Source organism: Phaethon aethereus (assembly GCF_964289735.1).
Source record: "Phaethon aethereus genome assembly, chromosome: 7".
Lineage (NCBI taxonomy): Eukaryota > Metazoa > Chordata > Aves > Phaethontiformes > Phaethontidae > Phaethon > Phaethon aethereus.
In genome coordinates, this window is record NC_138583.1 from 25,183,724 (window position 1) to 25,208,502 (window position 24,779).

The 24,779-nt window shown below is 37.1% G+C and overlaps 1 protein-coding gene across 1 annotated transcript in view; it reads right to left on the reverse strand.

The window, feature by feature from the left end:
- The window catches only part of LOC309406992 (adhesion G protein-coupled receptor A3-like), a gene marked incomplete at its 3' end in the record, with an annotated part of 279,833 nt that overhangs the window by 163,423 nt on the left and 91,631 nt on the right, over positions 1-24,779 (reverse strand). The window contains exons 3-4 of the mRNA XM_082002382.1: positions 11,944-12,015; positions 8,010-8,081 (exon numbers count right to left, since the gene is read on the reverse strand). Of these exons, the coding sequence (XP_081858508.1) occupies positions 8,010-8,081; positions 11,944-12,015 (144 nt within the window). The remainder of the gene's footprint in view (positions 1-8,009; positions 8,082-11,943; positions 12,016-24,779) is intronic.

The window sequence follows — 24,779 nt, forward strand, 5'->3', positions numbered from 1 at the left end:
TTATGGAGCATTCTTGAAACAATAACATCTTATTTTTGTACACACCACTGAAATAATGAAAAAAAAAGAAAATGAACTTTTCACACTTCAAATTTTCATGGTAGTTTAAAGCAAAACTCTACTAATACAGAGAAATAAACTGGCTCAGCTATGTTAAGTGAAATTATTCCTCATTATATTGAGTGACAATGAGATGTGTTGATATAATCAAGATCATTGTTAAGATTTTGTATAACAGTGCACCTTTAATACCGTTGTGGTGCAAAACTCTTGGAAATGGAAGGGCTTTCAAGTACCTCTTCAAGTGTGGGTATGTCTAAAGGTGGAAATGAATGTTTGCCTGTAGCTACCTATTGCTATACCTTTAATATTTTGGATTTACCAACAGGCACTAAAAATATTGATCATTTCACAAGGACTCAGTTACTTCTTTACTTAATATTAAATGGATCTACTCACATGTTTATCGGACATAAGGCCTGACAAGGCATATGCTGAAGCAGCTCACTGAACTGGGACATTGAAGGAAATAAATCAGAAACTGATAACCCGGACATTTACGCTGAAGTAAATCAGAAGTGGTTGCACTAAATATGAAAGCAGTTACAGTAGTATAAACTTACTGACAGGACAATCATGCTGACCTGAAGAACAGGGAAAGCAATCTGCCTCGCCTTGCATGGATGGCAGCCAGAGAGCAGAAATACAGGGGTTTTCTTTCCTCTGCCTTATCCCACTGCAGTATGACAACATTTCAGATCTGACGCAAGTCCCAGCTTTTCCCTTAAATAGCCAGCCAGGCTTCATACAACGCAACAAACGGAACACCTAGTCTGAAGTTTGGTAATTCTGTTTGGACCAAAGGAAGGCTTTATGCCTGGTCAATATCTTGGGAAACAGGAAAAACTGTACGTCATTTCTACACCTGATGTAGATGTAGATGGGTTCAGCAGATGTATGGTAGCTATGCGCCTGCCAGCGATGCCTATTCTGTATCCACTGAATCTACTGACTTCCCATAGGTCCTATCAAATCCACCAAGACATCCAGTCAGAACTGACTTATGTTGTTTTAACCTAAAAATTCCTGAATTATATTCCACTTGCAGATTTGTGGTTTCTTTTTACTGTGACAGAGAAGTATGTAACCCTTTAGTCCAGTGGTTTTGCCAGGCGCCAGAATAATTGAGTTCCTGAGAGTTCAAAAGTCAGCACAAAGCCAGCAAGCCAATTTTTCGTATTCTTTCATATTCTTCTGTCAATGACCTGGTTTCCACATTACTACTAATAAATTAGCAATATGTGATCATGTTCACATAAGTCACATTTTTAAGTCATAAAGAAATACATTCCTAGGCTCAAGAAACACATAATTACAATATGCAAATCTCCAACAGTGGGAATAGCTTCCTCTCTAACAAAACAAAACATTTCAGAAATCTTCTTAAATCACCCCAATAGCATAGGCATTTCTGAGCTGGCTATCTGCAGCACTCTGCAAATGCCTGGTTCTGCCAGTTCACGTCACTAATATTATATATTAAAATACCTCCAAATGCATAGTGTTGTGAAATTCCACCATTTCAGGTATCCTAAAAACTCACTCTAGCTTGATTTAAAAGGACATTTGTTCTAAAAACATCTGCGTCACCTCGTCTGCAAACATCTCAAACATAACAAATTAATGCATTCCAAAGCTGATAGCACTTACTGTGCCATTAACTTACTCCATTAACAGAAACATGTGTTTTCTGTTATATGAGGTAAAACATTTTAGTCTTATGTATAAGGTCCTACACTTATTTTTTCATATACCAAATATTCTTGTGCTTTTACAGAAATTAATAAAACACTTTTGCAAATAGCTTTAATATAAATGACAAATGCCATAAACCAAAGAGACTTATGTGTCCCAGAGGACCTTTTTGAGGCAAAATACAGGTAGAAGCAGGAGTACATGAAGTATGCTTCCCTCTTATGACCAGTATTAAAAAGCAAAAGTTGAATGCAAGGGTGACAGATTGTTCTTCCGTGCAAAAAGACTGGAATAGGAGGGGTAAAAAACAACAGCAGAAATAGAGAGAGAGCAGGTTCTGGTGTGTATTTTCTTGATCCTGCTAAAGTGGGGTCTGTTTGATTCACTATGTTACTGGTTTTGTATGTTTTCTCTGGCACCAAAGTGAATAGTTGCTTCAATGACAGCGAGAAAGTCACACAAGAATTTATGGTATAATATTATCATAAAGCTAACTGCTGATGATGATTCAGAGGCAGGATGAAGGACAAATCAGATGCACTTTAATCAAATGATTGGAAGTAAGGAGGAAGTCCTGTTTTGATCTTCCAAAAGGAAGATCCAGCAGTAGCTGCTTGTTGAAACAGATTTAAGGCTGCAACATTTCAGAACCTGAGGGGCTAACTTATGGGGGACTAAAAAAAAATGAAATCTTGGTATATCAGTACAGTGGCACCATCACAGTATTCTACAGTTCTTGATATTTAGATTAAATATAAACAGAATTAATGTGAATGGCAGCTCCATTACCTAGCAGAAATATATTTGCATACATAGTTCTGGAACAAAGTACTGACACATGGCCACTGAGGGACCCAAGGAGATTTGGAAGATTTGTTGCATTCAATTATGTCACTCCTAGTTAGAATACATGCACCTCATCATAGCATAAAAACAGCCAAAGGGTAATATATAAGCTGAAAAAGTTAAGCTAATATCTTAGAAGACATAATAAATCTTCTCTTATACTGTCTGAGGCACTGTCAGCTGCATCTGTCATATGATGTGAAAGCATTTTGGAATCATTTTCTAGAGTACAAAGCATCAAATCCAAGAAAGTGTAAAAATTAGATCAGTCTCAAGGAACATAATCGCAACTCACTGGCTGCAGTAATTTCAGGAGCTGTGTGAAATTTTAGATTTCATTAGTAATCTGATATTCAATTCCTATTCACTGAAATACACATCCTGACTGCAAGCTGAATAGAAGTCTTCTTTTCTACATTATCAAGAGGCTTACAATTTTTTGAGGTTTCTGTACGTGTGCATGTTTTCAAAACAATACTAGATGATACTACTAATTAATTTTTTCTTAATTCAAGAATCCTGTAGGTTGTCCTGTTCTAAAACAAATCACAAAACCACCAAGCCCTTTGAAAAGTGTTTGCATTAGCTCTGAAAGCTCAGGCAGTCTTCATCCTTCATTTTAGTGAAGTATTTCAACATACCTTCACCTTACTCAGTTTAGATACATGTATTACATCATTTGGCTAAACATCCTACGTCAGTTTGGGCCTAGAGATGATTTTTCAGCTGTAATATTGTTTTCTCAAACTGAATTAGATTTACAAGATTGAGTGAAACATACTGCATTGTTTTGTTTCACCTGGTCTTTGTACTTCTAAACAGCGTAAGAAAACCTCACCTCTGTACTTCAGAGGAGGTGCATAAAAGGATTTATGTCCCTTGCTCCTTCCAGTGGACTCATGGCTCTCCCTACTGGTTTTGATAAAAAGCCTGCAAAGATCCTTCTGCACTTCGTCACTGCTAAAGTAACACAGAAGAGCTCTAATTACCACAATCAACAATTGCATAAATCAACACATATGTATCTTTATATTGCTACTTCAGTAGTCTAAACCACCCTTGGCTCTGAAACCAGTTCCAAGTTTTCCTTGGTACAATTATATACACTGATGTTGCACTAAGTAAATGCTTCTCTATAACCTTTGCAGAGAACAGCTTTCTCGTGCTCATGAAATGACAAGTAAACACAATCCAGAGGTATCAGTAGCAATGGAAAGGTGACTTACTGCATTTTAAACATGTTAAAAAAGTTTGATTCTGGGAAGTTTTGTGTATGAACTTCCAAGGGGGAAAAGCTAGAAAGTGTTAGAAAAGTACCAGGTGGCATTAGCTTGCAGTCAAAGAACAATCACCAGCTCTTACACCAGAGGCAAATTGAAATCCCAGCTCTAATAATTACTATCACTATTATGTCATTATATGAGATTTCTGAGATCAAGGAACAAATGATATGATGAATGGCAGAGAACAGTTCCTCCTGACTGAGATTGTCATTGTATTTCTTCACAAAATAATCACTGACCCAACAAGAGTAATAGTACTCTTGACTTTGCTTTGTTAAGGAGGACAGACCCTATAAAAGAGAAAGTCATAATTTTTGACATAGCAACCATGAACTGACTTACTTCAGATGAACCAGGACTTTAGACTTATCTATTACTATGACTCTGTTTTCCAAAGCACAGACTTTTGAAATAAAAGAATAAAAAAAGTAATTAGCGAAGAACCAGTAAAGTACACGACTGCAATGCAGGATGACCCCAAAAGTCAATGGTAGAAAGGCAATTTAAAACCCAAATAAGAAAAACGGAAGACAGATTAAATGAATCAATAACCAAATCGTAAATCTTGAAAAAAGATTTCAAGTTTTAAAAAGAACAAAGAAGTAGAGAGATGATAATGAACAGGAAAAGGTTAGCAAAAACACAGGAAGCATAGAGGGACGTTGAGAATTACCAAAAATTAAGTTAAACAGTAAACTAAAACAAGTTAATGTGCCAAAGACACATTAACAATACTACTATATTATAAGTAAGAAGTGAAAAAAAGAGTAGACATATGGCCTAAATATATTCCATTACTACTACTTTCTTTTCCATTCAGTAAGATTGGTCATTTGGATTATAGGCAATTATGGGAAAAGCATACACCGGATTCTGGAAACTATCTTTCCCAAGACCACCTACAGGATGACAACTGATCTGTAGAACGAGTTAAAATCCAAAAAATACCCGGGAAACTAGAGGTTGATCTTCTCCTACAGTGGGTGGTTCTTTATTCTCCCAGCCCCTGCCTTTATATTCTGAGACTTCGGCGGTGTGGCTTGAGCGCTTGCCAGTACAGACTGAGGCAAAAAAGTTGAGTACCTCAGCCTTCTCCATATCCCAGGTAACCTCTCCTTCCAGAGAGGGCCCCCACTTTCCTTAGTCTTCCTTTTATCACTGACGTGCCTACAGAAGCTTTTCTTGTTGCCCTTGATGTCCCCAGCCAGAATTAATTCTATCAGGGCTTTAGCTTTCCTAACCTGATACCTGTCTGCTCAGACAATTTCTCTGTATTCCTCCCAGGCTACCTGTCCTTGCTTCCACCCTCTGTAGACTTCCTTTTGGTGTTTGAGTTGGTCCAGGAGCATCTTGTTCACCCATACAGGCCTCCTGGTGTTTTTTCCTGACTTCCTCTTTCAGAGAGGAATCACAGAATCACAGAAACATTAAGGTTGGAAAGACCTTTAAGATCACAAAGTCCAACCATCAACCCAACACCACCATGCCCACTAAACCATATCCTGAAGTGCCACATCTACGTGTTTTTTGAACACCTCCAGTGATGACGACTCCACCACCTCCCTGGGCAGCCTGTTCCAATGCTTGACCACTCTCTCAGTAAAGAAATTTTTCCTAATATCCAGTCTAAACCTCCCCTGGTGCAACTTGAGGCCATTTCCTTGGGATGCATCACTCCTGAGCTTGGAGCAGGTGATCCTTGAATATCAACAAGTTTTCTTGGGCCCCTCTTCCCTCCACGGTTTTATCTGATGGTACTCTACCAAGCAGATGCCTGAAGAGGCCAAAGTCTGCTCTCCTGTAGTCCAGGGTAGTGAGCTCGCTCACTACCTCCTCACCCTCCTCACTGCCCTAAGGGATCTTGAACTCCACTCTTTCATGGTCACTGAAGTCAAAGCTGCCCTTGATCTTCACATTCCCCACCAGCCCTTCCTTGTTGGTGAGAACAAGGTCTAGCATAGTGTCTCTCCTCATCAGAGAAGGAAGTTATCATCAACACATTCCAGGAACCTCCTGGACTGCTTATGCCCAGCTGTGTTGCCCCTCCAACAGATATTGGGGTGGTTGAAATCCTCCATGAGGACCAGGGCTTGTGAACATGAGGCTGCTCCAATCTGTCTATAGAGGGCCTCATCTGCTCATTTTTCCTGGTCGGGTGGCCTGTAGCAGACCCCCACTGTAATTGTCACCTGTCCCTGCCCTCCCTTTAATCCTGACCCATAAGGTCTCAGTAGGCTCCTCATCCATCCCCAGGCAGAGCTCTATGCACTCCAGCTGGTCATTAACACAGAGGGCAACACCCACTCCTCATCTCTCCTGACTCTCCTTCCTAAAGAGCCTGTATCCTTCCATTCCAACACACCAGTCATAGGAGCCATCCCACCCATCACATTACGATGCCAATAAGATCAGAGCCCTGCAGGCATGCGCACGTCTCTAACTCCTCTTGTTTATTCCTCATGCTACGTGCATTTGCATAGAGGAATTTAAGCTGGGCTCCTGGTGAAGCTGACTTACTGGCTGGAGTGGCTGGAATTCCTTTGTGCTACTCCTCAGGTGCTCTTCTGCTGACCTGTGATCCTTCTCCAGGCTCTGGGTATCTATTGCTGGCACTGTCATCAAACTGGTAGGATTGGGATGGATTGAGGTTCCCCTCCCCTGGCAACTTTAGTTTAAAGCCCCCTTCACCAGCTTGGCAAGCCTATGACCCAAGATGCTCTTCCCCTTCTCTGACAAATGGACCACATCAGCCAAGAACGAAGACAGATGTGAATGAAGATACAGAGCCCTCCTGGGTCTGGCCAAATGTCCATTTAAACAAGGACACTTCCTGTGAATTGCCCTTTTCCCAGCCAGGAAAGTTGCAGCCAACGTACTCATTTCAAGTACTTGCTTATGCTGTACCACACCTTTGGCCATTCCTTTTTGTCCATCTCTGAACCTTTCCTAGTTTGGTCACCTTTTTTAGATGAGCACACTTGGAATTGCCCACAATATTCAACATGCAGGTTCATTGCTTTCTCCCGCAGTACAGTAGATGTTATCTGATTTATTCTCTCTTCCTTTAATAATGCTCCCTAATATATTTTTAAAATGATACTGAGCAGATGTTTTCATGGCATTATCCACTATAATCTCAGAACATCTTTCCTGTATTTGGTTAGCCCAGAACAGATCGGTTTTTCTCCCTTTCATCACTTTGTATTTATCTACGTTAAATTTCATCTACCATTTTACTGCCCAGTCATGGAGTCCTGTACATTATTTCTGTCCTTCTTCAAAATCAACCCTTGTCTCTACTTCCCTGGTTAACTCAATATCTACTAGAAAACTTTGTCATCGCACGTTTTATCTCTTCTTCCAGGTCATCTGAGTCTCCCTAAAAATGAACAGCCTGGGTATACTGTCATAATCTCATGTTTTCTGAGTGCTCTTTCTAGAACAGCCTGATAATCTATTGATCACACAGTCTCTCTGGCATGCTTACGGACAGAGTTGATTGCTTTGCTCTCTAAAGCGTATCCCAGTGCAGTTGCATGTAATAAACTAACAACCCAGAAAGTACCATGACAAATAAAGTGTACAACACGACGCCTTAAACGAACAACCTAAATTGATATTTTTGAAGCAATTTGAACTACCCTGATATTCCAAATTTACTTGATACTTCTGACACTTCTTTCTCAGTATATGCTTACTTTTTTCTGTAATACACTTCAGGGAAAAAAAAGTTATAAAATTCTAATTGATCTGTAATGGATAGAAAGAGCAATGTATCCTTTTTAACCAGTGTAAGTCTCATTTGTGCACTTGACCTTTAATTGTTTCCAAGACCTGCAAAGAGAAATGCATTCAAACAGAAACATCACATTCAGCCTCTTTTCAATGTGGAAAAGAAATATATTCAACTTAATTCTTTCAATTCTGATAAATTTTACAAATACAAATAGAAGCAGCAACTTTAAAATATCAAGTCATCACAAGCACAGGCTCAGGAGAAGGTCTTTTTTTTAGTACAAAACCTATAATTTTATTATAATGAAAGTTTATTGCCAACTGTACTCAGATATGCCATTTGACAGCTTTAAATTCTCCTGTTTAAAACAAAAGTGGTATTATACTCACAGTTTGTGAAGACTGTTAAGTCCGACAAACATTTCTGGTGTTAGGCAACCAATTCTATTATTTGAAAGATCCCTGAAACAAACAAAAAACCCATAAAACATTAGGTCTGACTTACTCATATACATACCTATATAATCACATACATCCTCTTTACTTTTAACACTTAAGGAGTTAGACACAAATGAGAAATAAAACCTTTTTCTGCAATGTAACATAACTGAATTAAATAGATTAAGACCTTTTATATTAACGTTATTGAGCAATATTCTGTAATTATACATACCATTATGCAATGTATACTAATTGCGTTAAAATGCAATTTTATATATGTAGCAAATAAAAAACCAAAAATTATTTACAATAAAAAGAATTTTCTTTATCAAAGTTACTAGGACCTGTTTATTTACTTATGAAAAGTACTATGCATTTTGTTGCATGCACTATTCAGACAAAATTGACACATTTTTACTGTTTACTAATGTCTCATCTCATTGACAACATTCTTTCTTGCTGAAGAAACCACAGAAACCAGAAGGCAATTAATTTTTGAGCTAGTAAGAAGGTCAGTCTTGATAAGCACTCGGCAAGCTCTTCTAAGTGCAATACTGTGGCTGTCTCAGACCACAAATAGTACAAGGTATTATGTGCCACAACTCTTGTCAGCAGAAAGGTGAATGGGTATTTTCTGTACAAGTCATACATATAACAAAATGTGTAGGATACTTATAGGAAGGAGACAAAAATAGGTATGAACAATTATGTTGTGATAACAACATGAATACTGCCCCTTGGTGCATTCTGAACTAGTGTTTAATTTTTACATATTTGGTTTTCAACCTTGACTCAAATTTCCTCCTTATCAAGGATGTTTTTTTAAATGATTGCAGTAATGCAAGGAGTTGAAGAGCTTCTACATCCATTAGAATGTTAAAACTGATCTGAATATATATTTGTTTTAGAATCGGTGGTAGGCTTCCAATTCCTGTGTTACGTTGTGTGGATTCCCTATTTTTCTACTGTTAGATGAGAACACCAAAGTAACCAAACAGGAGAATAAAGGCTGTAGTTTGACAAATCCAATTATTGCTTTCACGAATACGTATCCAATTAGCTAGAATGTGAAGGCATTATCTTTAAAACTCACTACAAAGTCTTCTTCTATCAGACAAAGAATATATTGTTGTACAATTAAATGATGAAACATCATATTAGAATGAAAATATTTCTTAAATATTTTATCAAGCATAATTCTTAAATTAAGTAGGCAACAGCTGAGAAGGTAGTGTGGATAACAATATAGTGCAATAACTGCATATTAGCATTATTCTTCAAGTTTTCCTAATGAAAGCTACATAGAAAATCTAAAAATGCAAGTTTAAGGCAAACACACACACACATATATATCCACATACCTTTCTATTAGAAGAGGTAAACAGTAAAACAAGAACCTACACAGAATTCTTAGTTGGGTAATGCTTTACTTCTGCTTAAGCAGTCTGAACACGTATGGAAGAAATGCATTCCCTGGGTGGGGCATAATTTGGGCAGCAAAAGTAAATTTCACCTAAACTAATTAAAACAAGTGCATATTTCCCCAAGCATGCCACACAGTAAAACGGTATTTCTAACAAAGCAAAGCGCTACACCCTCCTTTCTCAAAGTTTATGTCAATGAATGTTATTTTCACAGTAAGATATATGGCAGTGGCTGAAATCTCTGTATTGTAAAAGATGTTTTCTAAAAAAAGAAATAGCAAAATGAAACGATGTCTTGCTGCACATTCCTCCACACTAATGTATGTTATATTAGACATAATTAAATTTGTAATGTACAAAGCTGGTGTTCCTTTTCAGGAGTAAGACATTTAACTTACTAATGCTGACTTATAAAATTGATGTTAGAGAAAAAAATTCTTCTCCGTTGAAAGCTGACTGCCGTAATTTTAGTGCTTCATAAATTTTCGGTTTTCATCAATTTTGTGTGTACCTTTTTGAGGAAACCCTTGAAATAATTCAGTTTGTCAGTCAAATACAAACTATAACAGTTCTCCAAATCATTCACAGAAAACATTTTGATGTTGACAACCTGCAGCTTGTCTGTCTGACTTGCCATAATCGTATCTCTTGCAGTTGCCCATATTACATCAGTTTCTGCTTTTCACAGTGTCATTTATTATTTATATGTGAAGTAAGATGTGAATGTACAGTCATAAAGTAATTACTGCATGCAGCATTCAACAGGACTTTACACTATCTATTCCTTTTGCTCAACTATCTGCTACCCAACAGTCATATAGTGAAGGAGTGCAGAGATTCTCTTGTTTACCATGAAACTACACCGATCCGTACCAAACACGTGGCAGTCTAGTAATTAATCGATTCTCTAGATTGCTCCCAGTGTTACTTGTTCATAATGGCAACAAGGGTTTTTTTGAGATCTAACATCATAAATCTCAACGTTGCCATTCCTAATTTGCTGAAGAGTTTTTTCATCCCACTTTTCCCAGTACCTCATGACCTCCTCTTCCTTGACTTGTCTCCCCTGGCTGACCCACGGCTCCACCTGTGCAGCCTTCAGATGTGCAGCCCACGACTTGCACAGGTTTCCTGGTTTTCCCACAAGAGGTCAGGGTTGTGTTATTAGAGTATGCAGCCAAAGCAACAATTAGCACTTATTTTCATCATTTCATTGTATTGTTATCCCTGTATACAGAGTGAACAAGAAAGTTTCAACCGAATGTTTTTCTTTGTATTAAGAAAGTATATGCGACTCTGACTTCATTATTATTATGTCATTGGTTTTCTACGCAAATGCACTAAAACTTAGTGGTTGGTGTTAGAAAATACTGCTACCTGTATGAGCAGGGATGGAAATATTTTCCTAGGTTGTGCAGTGCTCCCTGTACGTAGCAGTTAGGGAATTTAACTCCAGAGCAAAAAAAGAAGGATTCATAAATTTCTTTTTCTGCAGATTTGCATTCCTCTCATATAAATCTTCCCATCCCATGAAAATAATCCCAGTTTTCTCATCACACATAAGATAGCACACAAAATGGCTAGGCAGATTTCTGGCATGTGCCAATGGTCTGGTTAGCCAGTATATGGCCATGTAGATGCTGTCACTTGGAAAATTATACGGGTTTATCTCACTTTTCCTTTAGGCTGAGTAGAACTAAGGAGGGTCTGCAGTTCTTGTTAATTAAAAGCTAAAAGGTCCGCTTGTAGGATCTTAGTCACTTAGATATTTTTAGCCACTACAAATGCAGTTTAAAATCAGCCAGTGCTTTCAAGAGTACTACGAGAACATTTTCAAAGAGGGGACTGCAAGAATGATGGACAGGGAATATATTGCTTAAGTCTTGTTTCCTTAGAAAACCATGTTAAAAATAAAAAATATCCAGCAGAGTCAATGTGAGAGGTATGAAAATGGTAGCCAAATTCTAAAGCATCACAGAGTTTCCTTTCTAAGAATTTATTTTATAGACCTGGTCTGTGATAAAAGTAAAGTAGACCTCACATAACAAAAACCCTTAGCATAGCACAGAACATTGTTTACACATATTTAAACCACCTAGTTTTATTTCTGGTTAATGTCTATAGTGATATATTGTCTGCTAAGTCACTAATTAGGCGTGTTTTTTAACTTTGCAGATGTATTTGTTAGGACATTTATTGGAGAGCTAATTTTAAATGAGAAGATAAATGAGAGATAATTTTAAATGGGAAAAGGTAAAAAAGGAGGGGGAAATGGAAAAAAAGGCAGGCAAGAAAAAGAAAAAGGCATGGTAAATTTAAAAAGCACAGTGTATGATTTTCTATTTTACAGCCAGTGTCCTTACGTGATTATTGCTTGGTGGCATATCCGAGTTGCCCAAGGATAGAAGTGTCAATACAAACACAATTTTCAGAATAATTCAAATGGAATTAATACTTACAGGCGCTTCAGTTCTGAAAGACCATGGAAGGCCCCTGGCTCAATTGTGCTGATCAAATTATTCTTCAGATCTCTAGAGAGACATAATAGGAGGAGCAATTAATTATCACTTTACCTACTGCACTACTGTTATACACAAGGACTGTGAAATGCAAAAAAAAACCCAATAATTAATTTCTTTTAAATAGTAACACCAAAAACATTACATCATTTGTAGTTTATAAAAATATATTTTTCCAAGTTAACATGGTTAAGATTAGATGTTAAAAAAAAATCTGCTTGTTTCAATCCTTCTCCCATTTATACCTTTCAAAACAAGCTTACCAGCCATTCTTGCCCCGGGAAAAATGTTTTAATCAATGAGTGAATAAAAAAATCAGTCAGCAAAGCAAAAGCCTTTAATTTGCTTATTCATTGTGCTGTGCACTTTGCACTTAATAAATTTCTCATTTCCACCTAATGTAGTCAAAGCAGCTGGCATGTGAGACATAAACAGATAGGTCAGGTTTCTGTCCCGATATACAAGCAATTTCTCATATTTGGCAGATAGGTGCTTCATTTTGCACTTGGTGACAACCCAGAGGATCGGTTATTGCCAGATAAAGAATATTTCACTGGCATTAGTAATCTCATCTGCTTCGTCACACGGTGCTTGGGGCCATGACATTGCTCTCAGCTCAGTCCCCATAGAGATCTTCTGCTGAATTGTCTCAAGACTCTTCATGATGTGAACCCTGAGGAAATGCCTTCAGTGCAATTAGATAAGCAGTCCTCGGAGACAAATGCCGTAAATTCTTTCAGAGTCACTGTTCATCTTCTGGCAACTTGCAATTCATAGGGAACGTCTGGTGCGCAATAACATCAGTGTTGTTTCCCAGACTTCCAGCATACACTGCTTGACTCTGCCGAAGTATGGATGTATCAACAGGCACATGAGTCATCTTATTTATGACTTTTTATTTTACTGCAAATAAAATACACTCTAGGTGAAATCTTGGTTCCACTAACTACAGCTGCCCTCAATAGGGCGAGATTTCATGCCAAATGTTTAGTTCACAGTAGGGCATATTTTAATTTCAAAGTCAAAATCATAAATAAATATTTCTGTATTTTGGTAGTAATTTTTGCAGATCTTTTGAACACTGTTCGAATATTTTTGTCACACCCATTTCATTTTAGTGATGAGTGGTCTGTCCCTAACAAAGATCTCAGTCCGACCCTTAACAATCAAGTTCAGCTTTCAGCTTGCAACACGCAACTCTCAAGAGTCCTTGAGAAGGTGATAAGACATTCTGATTACTCACGTACAAGACTACATCTACGATACGCAGAGCTCTCAAATGCACAGCAGACCAAGACTGCAGTTTTGATGGAGAAAAACCCAGGAAGTCCTTATCATCTCAGTTTAGAAAGTATATGTAGATATTCAGGTGCTTAAGGTGTTAAGATCCTAACTGTAAACAAGGTTCAAGATAATCACTCAGCATTTGCTAAAGTCTGTTCAGCTCAAAGTTTATGCTGTATAATTGGCAAGGTATGACACACAAGTATGATACATCACAATGTCACCTGTCCAGTATTTTTAGATTACCATTTCTTCTTTGTTCCAGCTTGCCCTACAAAGTGCTTTCATCATGAATATGTATTGCTCCTGATCTTGTGACATTATTGAAAAAAAGCAAAGGATCAGGAGAAAGGTAAGAAGGGAGACATTTATTTAAAATTTAAATCAAACAACAGGCTGTGCTTTAAATCTTTGTAAAATCCAAGTACTGCAAAGCATGCAGGTTTAATTATTGTGTATCTGCGATTAAGTAACTTATCTGAAGTTACAAGCATTCATAAAGCTATGGAATATACCAGAATTCTTTTTAGCCATGCATGTCTGAAATACAGTGGTTTAGTTTCTTACTGGCTTTATCTTAACCTTGTTTTAGATATTTCAAAGTTCCTCTTTTTCAGTTGGTATTTTCATTAATAAACCATTATCTGTTTATTACACACATAAAATAAATTTGATAAAATATGCTACTCTCAGTCCAACACAAATACAATGGATATCACAAGAACATATTAAAATTGCACCAACCATTCCAGTTGTCAAGTACTTTTAAGCAGCGATGCACAAACGTATGCTTATATACATACTTTAAGCAGATGCATTACGTGGCATAGGTCATTCCTATTTGCCTGAGACACAACAGCAGTTGCTCGTTGCTAAGCTAGTAAAAAGCATAAAACACAGAGGTGCTTCCTTTTCGCTGCCACCGTGCAGCAGAGATAACTATGCCTGTACTGCCGGGGAAAGGCAACAAGTCAGAGCCCATGAAATTCCCCATAGTCTCAAGAAAAGAGCAACACGAGCCAGAGGCAGAGGGAGAAACGGTGGCACAGAGGAGGGGCGGAAAAAAAAGGACAGTGTCAGTTCAGGAGACAGGTAAAGGCACCAGAAAGGGGCAGAGCTTGGGCAAGGACCTTGATGGCGATTTGAGCATTCCTAAGAAAGCTGCGCAGTCTATGAATAACTTTGGCATATGTCAAAGCTCTTTCCTTTCTCCTGGAAATCACGTAAGCAGAACAACGGCAGAAACACAGACGTCAAGGTTGGCGCTTGCACCGATTCTCATTTGGCAAAGCACACAACCACCCCAGGGACAACAGAGAGGAATTAAGGGCTACAGCCACCCTCCTGTGGGTATTCTGCCCTTCTGCCTAGTCCCTAATCCAGGCAAAGCAGTTTTCTTCCTTGCTTTTCCTTTTCACTTCCTCTGGATTTGGATGCAAGTGACAGTAGCTGATTTAATCACCAATGAAATACAGGGGATGATGTTTGTTATCAAGAAAACATTCTCTAAGAATTGGAAGCAGTTTGTTTTTTTTTTTTAATTTTGTGGTCAAACATTTTCATCTTAGTTCCCTGGTAGCAGCAGCAGCTCCTAGATTCATTTTTCTTCCCGAGAAGTTGTGACAATTCCTTTAACTCCGAATTTTCCACACCTTCTCATAAACAAAACTCTTTATATAAAACTTCCGCAGTCTCTTCTTCCAGAGTCCCTTCAGCTTGCAAAGACAAGTCAGTATGTTTCATAAAAGTTAATCTACATGACTGTGTCTTCCTTTGATGATTTAGGATTTTTACTGTGTGGGTGAGCCAAAGCCTCATTTTTTTTTTTAAAGGTTCAAATATTCAATACTAAACAGTTTGGCCTACTCTGCTTCTGTTCACACCAAACATCAGGGCTTAGCTTTCTCTAGACAGCACTACTGACAAAATCCTCGTGAATGAAATGTAGATCCTTTTGCTTGTACATGTACATTTAACATTGTATGTTAAATATGCAGCTACTCAGGCTGAAGGAAGTTCTTTAACTTGCAGAAGTGAGTCCAGATGGAAAAGACTGAAAATACACTGTTCTCGTCATGTGAACTTCTGTATTCTTAAAACTTAAAAAACAAACAAACAAACAAAACCAAAACCCCCAACCCAATATTATAGATCCTTTGGATCTATGCTGATTTATCTCAGGCTTTACACTGGGACACATTTGAAAACCACTCAAGAGGCATAGTTGAGAGCAAATAGCCACATTTTAGGCAGGGGAAACTAAGAGTTTTGATCATTAACCTTTATATGAGTGACACACATTCCGTGTTAACGGACAACTCATCTAAATGCTCTGCATGATGTAATTCGGTGAAGTGATCATCTCTTATAGCCAACAGCGGTACCAGCTCACAGCAAATATAAAAGAGTCAGTATGAGTGGCAAACTGTTGGCAGGTGAGTTTTAATGCCAGTCAAAATAACCAAGTAGACAAAAGGTCTTCCATCTACTGAAATCCTCAGTGTTCTAGTTTATGGAAACTCTGCTCTGTTTCTCCATAACTTGTAACCACATAGGAAAAACCACCATAATCCTAAACTATCATCTACAGGAAGAAAAAAGGCCAGTTAGTAGAAGGCAGACCATTTCAAGGAAAGATGTCCATCACTTGCACTGTCCCAAAGAAGACATCCGGTCTCCTTATTTTGGAAATTACACTTAAATTAGGTAGGTCACTTTAGTAAGGATATTCTCAGAAAATTGTAGATTATTATACTACCCACAATCCTGGTACTTTCTTAGTAATTAGTATTATTCCATAATGCTTCCATATACTTCTGGCCCAACAAAATAGATGTTTTCTTTCTTGTCCTCCTTGAAAACTAGAATGTGATTAAAATAAATAAATAAAATTATCACAACTGTTAATCACTTACAATTCTTACTTCCACATTAGGAGAATCTATGTGCTTGCCTCCCACTTGTATTTTTTACAAATTACTTTTAAAAAAATATTAAATTAGCTTCTCCCATTTTCTAATTTAGCAAAGAGTTTGTTGCAGGGAAGCCTTAAAGCAATGAGTATCAACTTTCACTGAGCTAAATAAAGAAACCAGAGTAAATTTGGTTGTATGTTTACATTTTTTCCCCAAGAGCTACTGCTGAGGTTTGGCAAAAGGTCATGATCCAAGGCATGCCAAGCAGCAGCCCAGCCTGGGCCACACACGTGCACACATGCATACATACCATGCAAGTGATTTTATCATCAACCAAAAGTAAGAGAAAAGAGAAAGAACCCCAGTATCATAATATTGAATGACCACAGCGTGACCCAGTTAAAGTCCAAAAAGAAAACATTTCCTAACTAACAGTTATGGTTTTGCATCATTTCTGATGCAGCACTCTAACGTTAGACTATCTATTCTGAATCTGAATGACGTGTCATTAGTGGTGTGGGTGTATATATCTAGTGGCGTGACCCGAAAATAAATCAAAACCAAGTGCCTTGAACAAGTACAGATAAATGCAAGCTACATGAAGTTAGCTGTAGTCGTAACAACTGCAGCACTTCTATCACTGCTGCACAGCTGCGCAAAAAATAAAATACTACAGCATTTATTTAAATGTTTCCCCTAATTTTATTACAGTTGCTAGATATAACTGCTACATGGAACTCTGATCTCACTGAGACCCGAATAGGTAAAAGAACAATACAGAATGGACTGTGTTATTGTGAAAAACCAGTCTCAGATGGTTACAGTAAGTTAACAGACGAGAATTTCCTTTCCGCTTAAAAGTCTGAACTTACATAAATTACATACAATAACCATTAAGTGCTGTCTTCCTACGTGTATGTATATGCAAATAATAGTCCCCCAGGTGAAAACACTTGAGGATTCTTTCACTAAGTATCACAAGCTGCTGGGAGTTTACCATCTTACACATTAATCTTTGAACTGACTTTTACTTACTAAAGACATTTAAGAGGAGTTACCTCAACAAAAAAAGACGACTTAAGGAGGGGAAATCTGTGTTTGAAATATTCACTTCCTGATGGCTTAGCTGAGAGGTAAATGAAACAAGAGGAAGAAGCTACTAATGGGACTTTACAAGAACATTTAATAGCTACTCCAGGCCTCTCAGCTATTAGACATCTTCTGTGGCCAAATCCCTGATTATCTAAATGTGTTCTTGAGATACGTGATGCTTCAAGTTCACAGTACACACTTACACAGAATAAAACATAGTGGGGAAAAAAATCTCTAATATATACACAGTCCATTAACAAAAGAATAAATTTATTTTAAACTATGTTCTGACATTTTGGGTATTTTGTACCAACATCTATGCCTTCAGACACTGCAGATTCTTCCCCCAACTTACAGTATATGTACTGTAGATATTTTGAATACATATTCATAACAAGAATGTTCAACTAATTCCAGCGCTTCGTTCAAATTCCTGACATCAATACATCTTTCATAAAAAATTATAGGTTGTACCAAGAAGACATCTGTGTTTAGAAAGCTGTCATTATGGTGCAGTAAACTTTCCAAAAAAGCTCTAAGAAGAGCAACCAGTTGTTGAGCAGATGCCAAATACCAGTGAAATATGACTGACTTTCCACATTTTGCATATTACTATGAAACAACAACTGCCAAAAAAAAAAAAGTCACATCTTCCACTTCTGTCTCATGCAAAATATTCCAGATAAACTAAATGGCGCCTTTGCCCAAGAAATGAATGCAGACTTGGGACCCTTGAAGAAGATTTGCTTTTAAAACATCATTATGATCTCGGTGGCCAACATTTAGCACCTATCCTGCAGTCACAGTAGCAACTGTCGGGGTTGGCAGTCCTGGGTACAGGAACAAAGAACTAAGATGATATTGGTAAAATTTGTTTGAAGCCATTTCAAACGCACCCATCTGTACAGTATGTATCAGGAGCCAATGATTCATTATTACACTTTGATGGCCTGGATATTATCAAAACTTATTTTCACCTCCATTGTTGGTGAACGCATTGTCGGTCACACACTGTAGCCTGGAAAACAAGCAGGTTAAGCAATATCCATTATTTGGTATCATCAATAACTAAAGCTTTCCCATGAAATTCCAGAGCTCTTTGGTGGGTTTTTTTATGATGAGAGTGGATGTTTAATCCACTTTCCAGAATCAGAAAAGTTATGATTGCGTTGCAGTGAAGTTTCAAGACATAAGGATAAACCTTTTTTTTTAGATTATTCACACAAAATAACAAACATAAACATGCACATAAACATGGCCAATAATTGTCCAATAATGGTCTGCCTTTGCAGACACGGAGGCTACAGGTCTTTTGCTTGTTCAGCATTTTGGTGCATGATGATTATGCATTTTCCTTTAATTTTCTTTTTTAATCCAAGCCATTACTGGTTGGATTACCTAAAACAATAGACCCTAAGGACGGGACAAAAAAAATAACTGCTGCCCGTTCAAGGTACTAATGAATGATCGGAAGTTTCAAACCAGTAACTCGATGCCAATAACGACATATAGAACAACAGAAAGGTCATCACATTTTTGTTTTTCAATTTAAGGACGATGATTCATTCACATCAAATGTGCTGTGATAATTTGGCAGTTATTCATTATTTAGGAACATGCCTAAAAATATTAAACAAAGTGCCAATAACGGCAGCTGAAACAAAAGAGACACAGGCTTTATGGCAGTTTGCTTGCTCAAAGTATTCCACAGAATATCACAATGTATTTCATTTTAATGGTAATAATCATAGAGCAAGAATATAAGTCTCAGAGTATTTTAATTGAAGGAGCTGTACGACAAATAAGGAAAAGTGAGTAAAAAGCTTGTAAAACAGAAGAGACTTTTGCTGCAAATTTATTGTTGATACATTTTTCTACATGTACATATTAGAAAATAAGATTTTAAAAGATTAATTTATCCAGTATAAACTCTAGTTTCATTCTAAATATAGCATCAATGAATCAGAATCTGGGATGAGGCTGCAAAGACGTTTGGTACCTGCTTTTTCTTTAGCATTTTCTTACTGATAGCTCAAAATGAAATGCATTTTCTAATAAAGAAAAATCATCTATATTTTCCAGTTTCATTTTCTTTGGCCTGTTATCAAGAAGAAAAAAATGCTGCAAAATATTCAAATTCCAAACACACACCACTGTTCCTATGTACGTTTTCTGTGCCCGGAAAATGCCACAAAATCGGAGATATATGGCAAGGTCATGTTAAGTCTGAAAGTTATTGGCTATAGAGGTGCAAAAGCACATGCTTGGCAGTGGTAACTTGGGGAGTCTAGACAGAGTGGCTGTGCTGCCCAGCAGAAGGAGTCCCGTGCATCAGTTCGGTGGGGCTAAAACAAGACTGAAAGGTCAGAAGCAATAAATACCGAGGGAAGCAAATAAAGTGGATTTCAGTCTCCACAGCTTTGCAGGCAGCTCTGCAGTGTCAGCAGAGGACACCTCAGTGAGTGTTGGCAGTCGTGCCCTGGTGTACAGTTATAGATCTGGCACAATGTTGACTACAATAGTAGAGCTTGTGTCTATCCATAGCTATGTAGAGACACGATCAGTGCAGAAACCTTCGGTGGCTGAAAAGAGACAGAGGCTTCCTTAATTTCTACACCCACTGGAACTTGTCTATGTGTTTGTGCCTAGAAGGCAGTTCAGCATGGGTTAGGTTCTTGACACGTGCTCCTCTCCTTTTGAAAAAAGGCTAACCATTGGGGAAAAAGAACAACAACAACAAAAAAAATCAGTTCTGAGCAGGATTCCAACCTGTGAGAAAATTGTTTGCAAAGAAAGTGAAAAAGTAGGGAAAAGTATTTTCAACATTTTTGGGTTTTTTTAAGTGAAGTGCACAGACTAAACAAAATGTAAAACAGACACTTAGAAAGTCAGTAAGAAGTACTGTCTACTGAGAAAGGTTTAAACTCCAGTGGAGAAATTGTTATTCCACATTCTGAGACTGCATTTGCCTGATTCAGATTTCCAGCAATGTGTATTCAACATTGCTGATCAAATTTCAAACTCTGGAATGACAGTTTAACAGCATAATTACAATCTTGAAAATGAAATATTGGAAATTTATCCAGTATTTTCAGAAGTGCATCTGATTTTATTTTCCATAATAAAATAGGGACACTTGCATTTTTACACTAAATTATCAGAGGCATCAGGGTAATGAAAATGTGTTTTATTAGCCATGAGAGCCATAAAATACACAAACCATTGTATCATGGAATGGTGGTGTTTTCTGTTTGTTTGGTTGGTTTTTTTAAAGAAAATGTTTGATTCTTTTTCTGTTACTAAATCAATATTAACTTGGAAGAATACAAACAATTCTATACTGAATTTCAATTTGAACTTCAGAGAAATATATTCTTCCATGGCTTAAAATATCCAAAGAAAAGAAGAAAGAATTCCACCCTGAGCTGTAAAGGAAAGATAAGTACCTGCAGATGGCCCATAGATTAGCTTAGAGTAGTTCTGAGCCAAAAATAAGATAGTTTACTGCTCAGTGTAAATCAATAAAATAAAAATAATCTTCCCTATAATGTTTATTTTGTCGTAGAGTTTTCATAAGACAGAAGTAGAACACTTCTAAAAATAAGGTGATTCAATTATAAAATGTCAAGGAGGGACTCCATCTTTCTGCCTGCCCACTACTTAGTATATTTCTATGTAATCTCATTAAAAGAGTACGAATCTTAACCAACAATATAACAAAGAATATAATCACTGATTATATTCTGAATCCTAAGGGACCTGCAGTCATTATTTAGCTCATTATGGGAGATGGACAGGACAACACTGCAATAACCTTCACCCATCTCCAGGAGCAAGTACACTCAAAGCCATTCTTCTCGTTTACCTGGGAATATGGCAATGCCCAGATAGATTCCAGCATCACCTACAGCAGGAAGCCTTTTCCAGATAAGGAGGCGAAAAAATTAAAAATAGAGACCATTTGAACATTTAATCAGCCAATGTTAAAGGGAACTTTAATTACATAGAAATCTTGTCAATTTAAACTGTCAAAGAAGAAGTGGCTTAAAGATAACAGGGTAGAATCATCTATAAGTAGTTCAGCTCAGAGGAATTAAATCTTGGTGAAAGACTGGCCTGTGAATCCTTCCCCGGAAGTCTCTGTTTTATATAAACTGGGTAATAACTTAGATACATTTAAATAATTTAAAAACCAACCATGTGTGCCAATAAGAAGGCATGCAGAATTGTCATCTTCTGCAGAAATCAGGGTTAATGAGTATCCTCTTCAATGACTCTGAAGAACATCCTTGAGTATTTTCACTGCACAGCTTTTACATTTGCACTTTTCTGCAGGTACTTGCAGAAATTTAAAAATACTTTCTGCTAAAATTTCATATGAACTACAGATGAACGATAGAGCAAACTAGAAGGCTGAAAAGACCAGAGGATTTATAAGAACGTACAATTTCTACACATTCTTTAAGCTCACCACCATATACTTTATCTGCTATACAATGCACATGTTGTGAGATTTTAAAGGAAAAATTATTTTAAACAAATTATATTTCTTCTACCTCAGAAGTGCCAGACTCATATTAATTTCAAGCCAAAACCTCTCCTATTAAAAATAGTAAGTTGGAACATACTTTAAAACTTGTCCTTTGTGGTCCCACTTGAAATGTTCTTTTTCAATTATTTCCATGCTTTGTTGTTTTTCTCCTAATGTTTCAGACAAAATTACAGTTTTTTTAAAATAAATTTTCTTTTGTTTATTTAAAGGTCTCAGTTATTCAGCTCTAGAATATGCAAAGATTATTAAAAAACCCAACAAGAATCAACACAGCCATAACAACGCATAAGAGTATCTGGGTCCACAGGAACACCCACAGGTCTTCAAGCCCTGAAAGTATACCAAAAAATGGAGGAAACAGGAAAGGAAGCACAAACAAAGGATGGGGGGAAAGGAGGAGTATGTTATTCTTGGAGATAATTATTGCTGAACACTGCTAGTTAGATATGTTTCCTTCAGCTAGAGATCACTTCCTTTTCTATCCTTCTCACCACATAGAGTAATGAAACTTCTTTCCCCAGCTTGTTTTTTCATGCCTTCCTACCTGACATCTCTTGTCCTCCCTTCTTCACACGGCCTCTCCCTCCGCCCCTCAGAAACGATGCTTTGTTTCCACAGTCTTCCTACGTACGGCCAGGGACCCGGCTGCTCTCCCACAAATAATTCAATTCGTCAAAACCTCATTCAGGCATGAAGGGGGTAGGAAAGCCCACAGGTGCTTGGGGAGCCACAGCCCAATTTCCCCGCTCGCTGCCTAGCCAGCTGTGCCACGCTGGCTTCCCAACAGGTTATTTCATTTGCAGCTAGTCGTGGAAGTGAATTATATTTCTCAGTAGAGCACACATGCCATATTGAGAATAAAAGCATATAGACAGGGCATTAATCAGCAATGGATATCTCATTTTAAAGCTCAGAATCGCGCCCATCTACGATAAATCCTAATACAACTATTTTCCTACAAAAGAACCTGTTAATACCTTCCAGTGCTGCCAGAGCTAGAAGTATTAAGGAAGAAACTTTGGTGTCAGCAAAGGTGCTTTATGGTGCCTGTTTTAACACATGTATTTATAAATCTGCACATGATAACATCTTCTTAAAGGATGACACCATCTGACACAAATCATGTGTTATCTTAATGACATCACTATATAAACCGTCAGATGAGTATATCATACAGCTGAGATGGCTTGACGGCACATCAGACTAAATGAACTATTTGTGGTCCTAATGGGAAACAGGAGTCTAGACACTGATAAATTCAATTAAGTGACTTCCTGAAATACAGCTAAACTTCACATCACATAAATTAAAAAAAAAAAAAAAGAAAATAAAAAAATACTGTCCATGATTTAAATATCTCTATAATTTACAAGTTAGTTTATTTTATATTCCTGTCATTTATGACTACTAATACTGACTTTTTATGTAGAACACCTTATATATTTTTTCTAATGTGTAATGCCCTGATAAATCTATTCACGACTGTGCTATAGTGAAAATAATCTTAGTGTCTGATCAACCAGTTTGTTCAACTATACAAGTAATAATTTATATTGCAGCAAAATGGTAGTGACTTAACAGCAAGTGTCCAGGCAAAATTCCTAAGAAACACTGCGAAGTATTTTAACACACCTGCATTTTAAGTGGTGTATAAAAATAATTCCTTATAATAGTAACTCTTACAGCTAATAAATGTATCTAGACTATTAGACTATTCGAGGTTAGGAATACAGCTACAGCTGACCCTGAGGAACTGGCATTGTATTTAATTGTACAGGTGCTCTGCACTGACTGACGACACGGGAAAGACGCTTTTCATTCTAACTTGACAGCAAACGTGATCTGCAAATTATGACCTTTCATTCCTGCCTACAGTTGTCTAATACAACTTACTGTCACCCCGTTTCTAAAAAATTCACTCACTTTCAACCAGTAGTGATTTTCCCTATGTTTATTTCCCTTTGCTTACATTGGTATCCACTGAATTTTAAGCAGAAATTCCTGGCTTTTGTTATGTTCTGCACATTTTGTACTCAGGCAACAACAACTGTAATAATTTTGAAGATGTTTTACCATTAAAATATTTCCTTGGGGTTATATATAATAAAAATATGTGTGTTATATTCATTCCTCCCAGTCTGAAACATTTTTATCTTTTACACCTAAAAGATACATACAGTATGTTTTGCCCTTTTAAACAGTGATAAACCCAGTACCTACTCATAAAACACATCACAGCACTAGACTGTGATCTAAATGCTTCTAAGCTAAAAATAAAAAAGGTTCTTAATATTTTTATTCAGTAAAATGAATTATTGAATTGCAGACTATGGCCATCACTTACAAACATTGTTCTTACTAAACAAATCTAATACCCTTAATCTTTTCTACACTCCTGTTATGAACTGTTTAGATACCAGGATAATTAATGTAATATAAATGACTATATAAAGGGAAAAATGTCTTGATTATATGAGAGACATAAGGAGTACAAAGATAATGACCATTGCTCCAGTAAAATATGAGGTCATGTATAACTTTTCCAAGTATTTCCATTATATGCTACATCCAATATTAATAATTATTTAAGTACTGATCAAGTCAAATTAGACCTTGTATTCCAAATGCCTCCTGCACCTCTTCATGACAGAAATTTTCACAGATGAGATTTTACTAGTCCTTCATAAACTAAGCTTTATATTACCGTACATCAGTAGCACTACACTTCTCTTATTCTTTCAAAATCTCAAATAACATGACCAACAGAACAACATCCATCTATGGAAAATTTAGAAAGTGCTGTAGTATGTATTATTTTATGTTGATTTAATTACAAAATTATCTTCGTTTATTTGAAAAATATTTACCATTTAGTATGCAGTTTGCATCGCAGTACATAAACCTCTCAGCTGATCTTCTGCAAAAGCATCTCT